This window comes from Ahaetulla prasina, chromosome 8, assembly GCF_028640845.1.
Source record: "Ahaetulla prasina isolate Xishuangbanna chromosome 8, ASM2864084v1, whole genome shotgun sequence".
NCBI classification, from domain to species: Eukaryota; Metazoa; Chordata; class Lepidosauria; order Squamata; family Colubridae; genus Ahaetulla; species Ahaetulla prasina.
In genome coordinates, this window is record NC_080546.1 from 67,142,656 (window position 1) to 67,155,413 (window position 12,758).

A 12,758-nucleotide genomic window follows, 5' to 3' on the forward strand; every position below is an offset into this window, starting at 1 on the left:
AAAAATAGGGTACAAATTTAACACTCAATGATACAACACTTAATGATAGTCATAGGCTACAAATAAGCAATCAGGAAACAATCAATAAATCATAAGGATACAAGCAACAAAGTTACAGCCATAAGTGAAAGGAGATGGGTGATGGGAACGATGAGAAGATTAATAGTATTGCAGACTTAGTAACTAGTTTGATAGTGTTGAGGGAATTATTTGTTTAGCAGAGTGATAGCGTTTGGGAAAAAACTGTTCTTGTGTCTAGCTGTTTGGGTGTGCAGTGCTCTGTAGCATTGTTTTGAGGGTACGAGTTGAAACAGTTTATGTCCAGGATGTGAGGGATCTGTAAATATTTTCACACCCCTCTCTTTGATTTGTGCAGTATACAGGTCCTCAATGGAAGGCAGGTTGGTAGCCATTGTTTTTTCTGCAGTGCTAATTATCCTCTGAAGTCTGTTTCTGTCTTGTTGGGTTGCAGAACCAAACCAGACATTAATAGAGGTGATGATAAGACTGAATAATTCCTCTGTAGAACTGTATCAGCAGTTCCTTGGGCAGTTTGAGCTTTCTGAGTTGGCGCAGAAAGAATATTCTTTGTTGTCTTTTTTTGATGATGTTTTGATGACGATCTGTTGATCTATTTGCTCAGTATGCAAATTGCAAGGGGTCTAACAGTGGATCCGTGATGGTTTTCAAGTGGTACAGCACTAGCCTTTCGAAGATTTTCATGACTACAGATGTTAGAGCAATTGGTCTATAGTCATTCGGTTCCTTGATGGTGGTCTTCTTCGGAACTGGGATGAAAGTAGAGCATTTGAAGCAAGAAGGAACATAGCACATCTCTAGTCAGTTATTGAAGATATGGGTGAAAATGGGGGCCAATTGGTCAGCACAGACTTTTAAGCAAGAAGGCATTATCTTGTCTGGGCCTAGAGCTTTTCCTGTCTTTTGTCTGTGAAATAGATCTTGCCCTTCCTTTTCTGTGATCATTAGGGGTTGCGAGCCCAATGGGATGGGGTCAGTTGTAGGAGTCTTGGCTGTTGGTGTGTCTGAGATGGGGTCATCTCAGGAGACTTGGCTATTGTTGGTGTATCTGAGATGGGGGTTGTGGAGATAGGTGGCTGTAGCTTCTTTTCAAACTTGCAATAAAACATGCTCAGGTCATCTGCCAGTTGTTGATTTCTTTCAGCCTGGGAAGGAGGTTTGCCGTAACCGGTGATATTTTTAAGAGTTTTCCACATGTTTGCTGGTCATTTGTTGAGAACTGATTTCTTAGCTTTTCAAAGTAGCTTCTTTTGGTTGCTCTGATCTCCCTTGGTAATACATTTCTGGCCTGATTGTACAGCATTCTATCACCTTTTCTATAGGCTTCCTCTTTGATATTATGCTTAAGTTTAGCTCTGAACTAAGGTTTATTGTTACTGTGTATTCGCAAGTTCCTTGTCGGTACACATAGGTTTTCACAGAAGCCGACATATGATGTTACAGTATCTGTGAGTTCATCCAGGTCTGCTGAGATACCTTCAAAAATATTCCTATCAGTGCTGTCAAAGCAAGCCTGTAGCTTTAATTTTGCCTCCTCAGTCCAGGTCTTCATTGATTTAATTGTTGGTTTTGTGGTTTTAAGTCTTTGCCTATAAGCAGGTACAAGGTAAATCATGCAACAATCAGAGTCTCCTTTAGCTGCACGTGGTAAAGACCGATAAGCAACTTTTAGTGTTGTGTAGCAATGGTCTAAAGTATTCTTGCCTCTAGTGGGACAATTGACATGCTGAAAGTATTTTGGTAGCTCTTTCCTTAAGTTTGCCTTGTTTAGATCTCCCAAAATAATGGCCAGTGAATCAGGGTATTTGGCTTCAGCGTCCATAATTTGGTCAGCTAGAGTTCGTAATGCCTTGTTTACACAGGCTTGTGGTGGGACATAAACAGCAATTAGAAGAAATGAGGAAAAATCACGAGGCGAATAGTATGGTTTGCAGTTGATAATTAATGTCTCTAAGTTTTTGTCGCAGAATTTGTATATTATAGTTAAATCCTGAGACCAGCTGTTATTGATATATAAGTATAAGCCTATTCCCTTCTTTTTACCAGATGTTTCTGTAATTCTGTCTGATCATTGAATCTGAAACCCTGGGATATGCAGGCTGCTATCTTTAATTGATTCATTTAACCAGGTTTCAGAGAAGCATAGGACTGCTGAATTGTAAAAATCAGAATTGTATCTGTTTAAGAGGAGTATTTCATCCATCTTATTAGCAAGTGAACATACATTGGTTAGGAAAATTGAAGGCAGAGGAGTTTTATTTCTCTAATTTCTTAGCTTCATTAGAATTCCCACCCGTTTACCTCTCTTTCTCCACTTCCGCTGTTTGGTTTTTTTGGTAATCCATGGCTCTGGGGAAATTGCTTCTTCCTGTGTTAGAATCTCCTCCACGTTTGTAAAGATGTGGGGGGGGGGGATATCACAGAAAACTGCTCCTTAAAGAAACGTTGCTTAATTTTTAGCAGATGGTCTCGTAAGAAATCTGTACTGGGTCACAGAGAATAATTTAAAAAAAGAAACCATTAGAGAACATTTCACTGAGGCAGCCTTCAGTGGCGCCATCTTGGAATGATGGCGAACCTACAGCTGGCACGTGCCACAGCTGGCACGTGGAGCCCTTTCTGCAGGCACTCGAACTGCCACCCAGTTCAGCTCCATCATGCATGCGCATATACCTCCTACCAGCCAGCTGATTTTCAGGATGCAGGGTGCATGCAAAAGATGTGTGTGCATGCGCAGGGGGTCACACGTGCATGCACGGGGGGGGGGAGCACAGGGAGGCCTACTAGGCCGAAAACAGGGCGTGGGGGGGTGCGGCATGCTCCCTTCCCATGGCCCGTTTTTGGACCCAGGAGGCTGCAGGGAGGTGTGCACATGCACGGGGGGGGGCACGGGGAGCTTGGGGGTCACATGTGCATGCAGGAGGTGGGGGAGCACATTGTATTATGGGTGCCAGCACACATGCATGCTGTTCATGCACACACACACGCACACACACAAAATATTTAAAAGTATTTAAAAAGTAAAAAATATTGTAAAAATAAATAGAAGGTTGTCTCAGCGCAAAAAGCATTTGCAAGCCAATAGGAGGCTTGAAGCAATGCGATTTCGTTGCCCCAAAGTCTTGTCAGCTTGCAAACGCTCTTTGGCCGGATCTGGTGCAGGCCTCAGTTCACCAAGAACAGAAGCCTAAAGTACTGTAGTGCAAGATCACACAAGATCAGTAGTACCAGACAGGTACCCCTCCAGTTCCCTGATCAAAGGGAACAGCACTAATCTCTCTCTCTTTCCAGAACGTCCCTGTGAAGTGGGGCAGCATGTCAAGTCTGCCCTCCCCATCGCTTGTGCTGTAGGCTATCACAATCCTGAGAGGGAGGGGGATGAGGGGAAGGGGGCCTGTTGTAAAGGCAAAAAGTGGGAGAGACCAGTACAGACAGGAAACAGAGGTCAATCAGAACCAATCTCATCTAGCCCACTTCAAGGACTTTTGGGCGCCCAGGACCTGGAAATACAATGTTAACTGCTTTTCAAAGTGCTTTTGCTTTTGCTGCATCCAGTTGTCACTAGTAAAAGAACCTTGTAAACTTCTGATGGAGTCAAATGTCCTTCTTTCCTAGAGAGCCAACTAGGGTAGGGCTGACAGTCCTGGGGGGAAAAAAACAGTCTGACTGCTTTTTTAAAGTTATAAGTAGCAATCAGAAATTCACAAACCTTGGGCAGGGGATACCAGAAAATTTATTTGGCAAAAATTAGAAAAGGAGAGAAAGGAGAAGGTGGAAGGACAGGACACGGGAAACTCTCTGAAATAGCTATGGGATTTTTCTCAGGATGGGCCACAAAAAGAGGGCATTTGTCCAGTCACCAGTCATCCATTCCATTTTGAAGACATTTAAATGTACATGCTTACATGCATGAACACATATTCTGAATTAAATTATTTTAAATTTATTAGCCGCCCAGCTCCAATGGATTCCTTTAATGCTTTTTTAATGTTCCTTGCCTTTATTAATTGTTTTTCTTTTCTAAATGTTACTAATAGTTTTTGTCATGTCCTTCTTTTTTTTCCTGAAAATGATGAAACCAATGCGACTTTTTATAAGACTATCATTAAGTGTTGTACCTTATTATTATTGATGAACGTATCTTTTCTTTTATGTACACTGAGAGCATATGCACCAAGAGAAGTTCCTTGTGTGTCCAATCACACTTGGCCAATAAAAAATAATATTCTATTCTATTCTTAAGTGTGCAATTGTTAGTTCAAGATGGAAGTTCTTTAGTACATTAGGCTTCCCTACTTTCAAACTTATTTAGTAAATTAATTATGAAAACTAAGTTATCAAAATTAAGGACCTTCAATGGAACCCAAATAGAAACTAGAAGTTACTATTAAATTAACAAATGTCACTTTTTGTAACTAAATTTACAGTCCTTGTAATGACCAGCCACTGGAGATTTTCCTTCTAAAATGAATGGGAACATAGCTGTTATCTTGTGCAATTCTCAAGCGTTTTAATGGACTGGCACAGAAAAATATGCATGATTACCAATGTTTTAAGGAAGTTACTTTTCATTATATAAGAATTTCCTTGCCAATCCAGTAATTGTGATACTGTTTTTAATAGACTTTGAGGAAATACAATTAGATGGGTGGAAAAATATTGAACCAAACCAGCTTATATTAGACTCCTACACAACAACAATACAATCCTAAAAGAGTTGTATACATCTGAAATAATAAGAGACCAAATGGCTTTACCTGCAAAAGTGTATGAACTGCATGTGCAACTGGAAAAATGCCTTCTGTAATTGATAAGCAACTTGAAAATCCAATGAAGTATCCAATTTTGAAAGAATCCATAATTAAAGTAATGATTGCAAACAAAGTAATTCCACCTGAAACAAATGTTAAACGAAAGAGTTGTACTAAAAGTAAGAACTTTGACATAGCTCAGTTGGTAGCCTTTTTCAACTTCATTCACAGAAATTATTCCAGACTTAACAGGCTAACAGCAATATTTCAAATACTGGGTTGTATATGTAGAAGAATAGAATTAGAATAAAATAAAATAAATTTATTTGAATCCAATATTCTTTATTGGCCAAGTGTGATTGGACACACACAAGAATAAAGAATATTCTATGTCCTCCATTTCTATTCATTGACATAAACATTTGCTCACCACGTTATCAGGCTGTACAGATCAATTTAACTTCTCCCTCCTGTTCTGTACCCCAACTCCTTTAAAAACATGTAATGGTGCCAAGATGTGTTGTAGCATTCCAAATCTGACAGGTGGGAGATAGATGAATTATTTTCGCTATTTGGTAAGCCGTAACTTATCATAGGGACCAAAGTCTTTCATTTTTTACTGTATTGATTCAATTTATAGCCTACATTTCTATTTGTATTGCACTCAAAATAATTGTCTAAAATTAAGCACCAAAAGCCCAGCAAATACACACAGAAAGAGCTAATAATTTGCAGTAATATATTTTGCACTCTTCCAAAAAAAATGGAACACTAAAATTAACAAGAAACAGTCTCAGGAATAGGAAATGTTCTGCTGCGTGATTCCGTTTTCTACACATAGTAGAGATCAAGATATGCAAGAAAAGTTGCTTTTGGATCTCAAAAGGATCCACCATTAAACAGTAATGGGGTAGCCTGGAATTGTCCTCTTCTCCTATGCCCAAGGTATCAACTTCCCTCAGTTATTTTGAGGTTCTGTATGCATGTGCACAAGTACTGAGAAACAGAACACGCTCAGAAGACATGAATTCTATTTGGTGGATTACCATTTGGTGGAAAGATGTTTGCAAACAGATAGAAAATGATGTTGAATTAATACACTGGCATATGTTTCTAGCAATTGTAGAAAATATATGAAGAAAATGATTATTTAATAGCTACACTGAGGATACATCATACATGGACTTTAAAAAGCGAGCAAGCTTCCTAATTTTCATATGCCAGGTATTCTCAGCAACCTAACATTTCTTGTACTAAAAGAATAGCAAAAAAAAAAAAAAGCTTGTTTGTCTTGTTCAACTTTCTGCACTGACACTTATCTTCCACACATCCCCCACCAAAAAAAACCCAGTTTCTTTAGGGATAATGGAGAGTTTTGAGCAAGCCCATGAGGGAAAGGATTAACCCCCTAACTTTGGTGGTGTTCCCATTATTCGTTGATGTAATACCGGTAGATCTTAAATCTTTCTTTCTTAAAAAATCATTTTTGTTTCATCATCCCATTTCCACTCCAGAAGTAGTTGGAATGCCATCTTCTGCTGAATTTTGCAATTGAGTTTCTAATTTACTGTTAGGAGGACATTTATCACAATAAATAGGATGCTTGGAACTGGTAATACAAAGATACATTATTGATGACTTTACAGACTACACTAAAATACTTGTTCCAAAATACTATCATTCTGGTTCTTATGAAGGACGATAACAAACAGAAAAATGTTGTTTTCAATGGCCCTTCACTTAAAGAGTGAAACTTTTTTACACATCACATTTGTGTGGAGCAATCACCATTCTGAGACTCCCCATCTTGAGCCTTACCAAATGTTTAACTTCTTCCAAAACATCTACTAAAGTAAACAAAAAACTATGGATTTTGCATTCTTGTTTCTATAACCATCTTCTTATAAAATTTGGAATCATGAAGCATAATCTCAGTTGAATTGCTGAAATAGGGATGCATATGCTGAAGCATCAACAACATCTAATTCCCCCAAATTCTCAGGGAAATATTACCTGGGAGGGCACCCCATTGAAATCAGGGCCTTTATTTTGGATTAGAATCCAGGGCAGCAACTCTATGCAGATCTATTATGAACAAACTACCATATTCCCTTAAACAAAGTATTAAGTAAAACCTCAGTTTTATACACTGTCTGGGAAGAGAGATTGATTAATCAATAGGGATTAAGGAAGGTAAATAAATGCCTCATCAAAGGATTTGTTCATTATTGCAGGGGATGTCCACATTGTTGTGTATAAAATATACCTAATGGGAGTTATTAAACTCAGATTTTATTGAATTTGCTTAAAAAATAAATCAAGTTTAAATCAGAATATTTGTTACAGTCATCTAAGTCAAAACAAATATGCATAGGGTCCAGCTGGGCTCCTAATGACACAGCCAATGATTATTTTTCTAGAGTGATCCTTGGAAGTCACATTCTGTACCTGGTGCAGGGTTCTCAAAGAGAGGGATTTTCATACAGTACTGCATTGGATTCTGTACGGGATTAAGGGGGAAAAGTTCACTCAAATGCAGCCAAATTTGTACAGAATAACTACAGAATTTTAACTGTTTCATGGCCTCCAAAAGTTGAGCAACTTGTTCTACCACCTCTATCGGATGCCCACCGGTCTAGACCCCTAGCAAGGAGAATGCCAGCATCTATGTGAGATCCCATTCCACCGGCCCAGAGTTTTAGTCAAGTTGTTCTTCCTGACATCAAGAGCATACAGTTCATATGCTCCACTCCATTCCTGACATCAAGAGCATACAGTTCATATGCTCCATTCCTCGGAGCCTCCACCCTTAAAATGTCACTGCCTACACGGAGAAAATTGTGTGGCTTTCTGGGCAACAGCAAAGGTCGGGAACGGTCTGCTACTGTCCGCATCTCCCAGCCGGAGGCCCTCTCTCCGGCCATGCCCCCGCCCTCGCCCCACTCACACTTGAGCCAGCGTGCCCCGGCCTGGGTGTCCTTGTCCTGGATGAGCCTCTTCTGCGCACAGCGGCGGCAGAGGTACCAAGCCATCCAGAGGAGTTGCAGCGCCATTAGGGAGAGGAGGTAGGCCAGGACGGCACTCTTGGCCACCCCAACGGCGTGCACCGCCCAGGCGAACATCAACAGCAGCCCGGCCAGCAGGAGATGCAGTCCATACTGGCTGCTCAGTGTCTCGGCGCTTTTTTGTGGACAGCTTCGTCCGCCCCTGGACAGCAGAGGCCATCGGCGGCCCTCGCCCCCTCTGAGCCGCTGGCTCGGCGGAGGCTGGGGTTCCTCGGCCGCCCTCTCCAGTTCCCAGCCATCTGCCGTGGAGCTAGTCTGGGCGCGGATTTTGGGGCCCGTCGAGGCGGACTCGAAGTGACTTCTTTGGAGACCCATGGGCGAGAAACGCTTTTGGCAGGAGTGCCCACTGTTGGAGGGCCGACGGGTGCGGGTCAGCTCAGCACGGAAGCATCCCCGGAGCGGAGAGGAGAGGCGGGCAGGCGCACCTGCCGATATTCCCAGGGGTCGCGCTTTGCCAATTGCTCTCCCGGCGGAGCCGTCCTCTGCTCTTTGGGCCCTTAGAGGCGGATTGACAGACGGAAAGCGCGCTCGGTTCCGGCTCTGCAGCAAGACCCCTCCGACGCGGCCGCCTGCGAGTTCCTGCTCTACTGCCTGCTATCCTCGGAGCTTCCTTTCCCAAGACTGTCTCCGGGGGGTATTTATGGGGTAGAGAAGCTGCAGAGCCATTGGGAGGGCCGCCGAAAGCATCGGGTTTCAGTCACCGTAGATTCTGGGCTGCGACCCCTTTTCCTCTGCTCAACTGCGGCTGAAGAGAGAGTGCTCCCAACGTCGGTTGGGTGAAGGCGGCGCTCCGGAGAATCTGCGCAGCTAGGTCGCTGGAGCAGAGAGGGAACCCTGGACGGATAGGGACGCTCCTGAAAGGAAGCGTCCCTATCCGTCCAGGGCGGCCCCCAAAAGACTGGTGTTTCTCGAAGGATCTCGGAAGGCGAGGAGCCGTTAGTAGGGACCGAGGCTATCTTCAGCTGACAATACTAAATAGGACCATCAAAATATCAGATGATGTGACACAGATATTTATAACTTAAGTAATTCTCAAATTCAAGAAGGAACACAGAAAACAGCTTTATATGACAAATACACTTACGCAGGAAAACCAAAGATACATGTAGAGATTAGATGAAACCTGGCTCAAAAACAGTAACTGTAAGAGTAACAGTAACTTTGAATCCTAGTAGACAATCCCTTAAATATGAGCCAACAGTGTGCGGCAGCAGCTTAAAAAGTTAATACAATCCTTGGTTGTATAAATAGAGGCATAGAATCAAAATCTCATGAAGTATTAGTTCCATTTTATAAAGTCTTAGTAAGACCACTATCCATTTTTGGTCATCATATTACAAAGAAGATGAGACTTTGGAAAAAGGGGAAAGAGCAAAGCAACTAAGATGCTTGGAAACTAAAACATGAACTGCTACAGGATTTGGGTTTGGCTAGTCTAGAGAAAAGAAGGATGGGGCGGGGGGGGGGGGACACACGACGACATGATTGCAGCATTCCAGTATTTGAGAGGCTGCCACAAAGAGAAGGGGGTCAACTTATTTTCCAAAGCATCAGAGGGCAAGAAACAATGGATGGAAAGTTGGAAACTAATCAAGAAGAAAAGCAACCTAGAATTAAGGGGAAATTTCCCAATAGTGAGGACAATTAACCAGTGAAACTGCTTGCCTTCAGAAATTGTAGAAGCTTCATCGCAGGTAGTTTTTAAGAAGAGACTGGACAGCCACTTGTCTGAAGTGGTATAGGGTCTCCTGCTTAAATGGGGTTGAAATAAAGACTTCCAAGGTCCCTTCCATCTCTATTCTGATTGATTGATTGATAATCAGTGCTTCCCAACCCACGGTAAATAACCCAAAGTTGAGTAAAAGTGTTTTTTCTTGGGTAATGACACACGAATCCATTATCCAATTAAAATCAAAACATTTAAATGGACTTTAAAGTATTTTTGGGTAAAAAGGATTTCTGATAAGCGATTTGGGGTAATGAAGAAAAAAGTTTGCGAAGTACTAGTCTGCTGGTCTTGAGCAGCAGAAATTTTAGATGTGCTCCAAGCCAGAGGTAAATCTGGTTCCTCCTGATGACCATCCAAGTTAGATTCTTTCCCTTCTCCTATGGAATCATTTTGAATTTTGACATACTGTAATTCTGGATATGCAAAACCAACCAGAGTTTGCATAGAATGCTGTGTAGGGCCTCACAGGGATGTGGCAAGAATGTATCAGCTGCCTTCCTTCAGTATCCTTACTGATGATGGTGATTCTTCCCAAGGGGTGACAGAGAGGCAGTCAACTGAGGTTCAAAGGAACCAGTCAGAGACCCAGAGAGATGTCCTAGTAATAAACTAGTGTAATAAAGTAGAGAAACCACAACTAGGGCTGCCTGGTAATTCAAGCATTGTTTTAAAGATCCCTGTGGGGTTACCGCTAACTGAAATACTAACTTGAAAATATAGGAGGGGGCATACTGTTACTCAAGCAGTGAATGCTTATTTACAGTATATTCTCTGGGCAATTGACATCAGAAGGAGAGATGAAAATGAGACAAAATACAAACATCTCCCAGTAAAATCTAGCAATGGTTGTGGGGGCGGAGTGTGCACCATACCATCCAGAGCATTACTGGTAATTTATAGAATGGGTGCTCTGAATCCTAAACAGAATGGGAGAAGAGGATTGTCAATTTCTGACTCCAAAAAGGCAATATGGGGGTAATCCAGGGTCCTCTGCTTGCGGAATAGTATGGATAAATGTCACAGTGATTTTCAGAGATAGTGACAGCTAGGGAATTCAGATTGTTTTCAAATCAAAAAGGAGTGGTCAGGTCAAACCTCAGGAGGACTAACTTGGGGAAAACATTTCTGACAGCAACAGTAGCACCTCTAGTCCTTTGCTAAGACTCACATTGAGGGGAGAATTTATCCTCTCTTCCCCAAGATACCGGCCCTGTTCCCAGATCAATTCTTTCACTTATTAAAAGGTTTTCTGTAGATTATGTTTTCAAAAAATATTTTTTATTCTGACTTTATTATTTCTATAAATGACTCAAGGAGGCAAATATACATCCTTCTATTTTCCCCACAACAACCACTCTGTGAGATATATTGGGCTGAGAGATAGGACTAGTCCAAAGTCTTCCAGATGATTTTCATGCCTAAAGTGGGACTAGAATTCACAGTCTCTTGGTTTCTAACCTGGTATTTTCATCACTAGACAAACTGGGCCTTCTGTTTGCCTCATCAGACCTAATTTAAGGACATTTAAAACAATATGGTATGTATAAATCTTCAGTTACTTACATTAAATACATTAAATAAAATCATTGCAAGTTTTACTAATGAGAATATCAGAAGCTCTTTAAAAATGGAAAAGTGTGGGTCATGTGCCCCTCAAAAAGCATTACATTAGGTAGACTTTTTAAGTTATAGGCGAGCTTCCATTATTGGGCAAGATGGCTGTGAAAACAATAGCCAGGCAGTCCAAATGAAATTGATAATCAATTAACTTCTTTAGTCATCTTGATGAATGATGTTTGCCAGAAATTGGACTGGAAGGCACAGTCCTGTTAGTCAACTTTGCATTAGCTTTTGATATTTATTTATTTATTTACAGTCCCAACGAATAAAATGCAGGTACAGAATTTAATGTTTAGGAAAGCCAAATGTACTGCATATACTATGTTACTCCCAGTTGAGATATTTTTTTCTTTTTAGCAGAGATTTTATTTTTGTTTTCAGCTTTTTTCATCTGTCATTTTTTAATACATCTGTGCCTTACAAAATATATCTAGAGGGCAACCTCACTTGCATTTAAGCTCTACTTCAACATTAGCCACAGGAGGAACCAAAAGGGAACTAAGAATTAACAGTGAGAACAATGAACCGGTGGAACAGGTTGCCTTTATTTTTTTAAAATATACTTTGTTAAACTTTTTTTACATTAAAAACATAGAAAAAAAGAAAGAAAAGGTTATATCATTTAACAGCTATTTATGGTGTTTTTCTTATAACAATAATCCGTGCAATGATTACAAACATTAAATTGTATATATTTGTGTTCTTGTTTTATCTATTGTTTATACTTAGTAACTAAATATCCTTGTCTATCTCCTTTCTATTCATTTATACCACTGTTCCCATATATTATAAAATACCGACGTCTCTTTATCTTTTAAACTCAGCATTAGTTTGTCCATTTCTGCGCAGTTCATGACCTTTTGTATAACAAGTTTCTCTGGGGGAATACATGGCTGTTTCCAACATTGAGCAAAAGCCAACCTAGCAGCAGTTAATATGTGTAGTATTAAATATTTTATACTCTTCACATATTTTTTTTTAAAAATCCCCAATAAAAAGAGTTCCGGTTCTAGATCCAATTATTCATTCGTGATTTCCTGTAGCCACTCTTTAATTTTTAACCAATATTTATGGGATTCGAGGCAGGACCACCACATATGTTCCCTCTTTTTTTTACATTTCCAGCATATGGGGATTATTTTTGGATACATTTTTGCTAATCTCGAAGGGGGTAGGTGCCACCTGTAGAACATTTTATATGCATTTTCTTTAAATGCTGCTGATTTTGTTAATTTATAATTTCCGTTCCATATGTTCTCCCAGTCTGATAAATTTATTTATTTATTTATTTATTTTATTTATTAATCATATTTATATACCGCCCTATCTCCCGAAGGACTCAGGGCGGTTTACAGGCACTTAAAAATACATAATACATAAATACAATATAAAACAATTAAAAAACTTATTCTAAAGCCCGTTATTAAAATATAAAAACAAAACCCAATTAAAACCCATAAATTTAAAATCTAGCTCAGTCCTGCACAATTAAATAGGTATGTTTTAAGCCCGCGGCGGAAGGTCCAAGGTCCCAAAGCTGACGAAGTCCGGGGG

General features: G+C 40.4%; 1 protein-coding gene across 1 annotated transcript in view; it reads right to left on the minus strand.

The window, feature by feature from the left end:
• Window positions 1–12,758, minus strand: part of OTOP1 (otopetrin 1) — a 251,640-nt gene that overhangs the window by 171,987 nt on the left and 66,895 nt on the right. Inside the window, exon 2 of the mRNA XM_058191991.1 lies at window positions 4,797–4,933. Coding sequence (XP_058047974.1) covers window positions 4,797–4,898 — 102 coding nt within the window. The 5' untranslated portion in view covers window positions 4,899–4,933. The remainder of the gene's footprint in view (window positions 1–4,796; window positions 4,934–12,758) is intronic.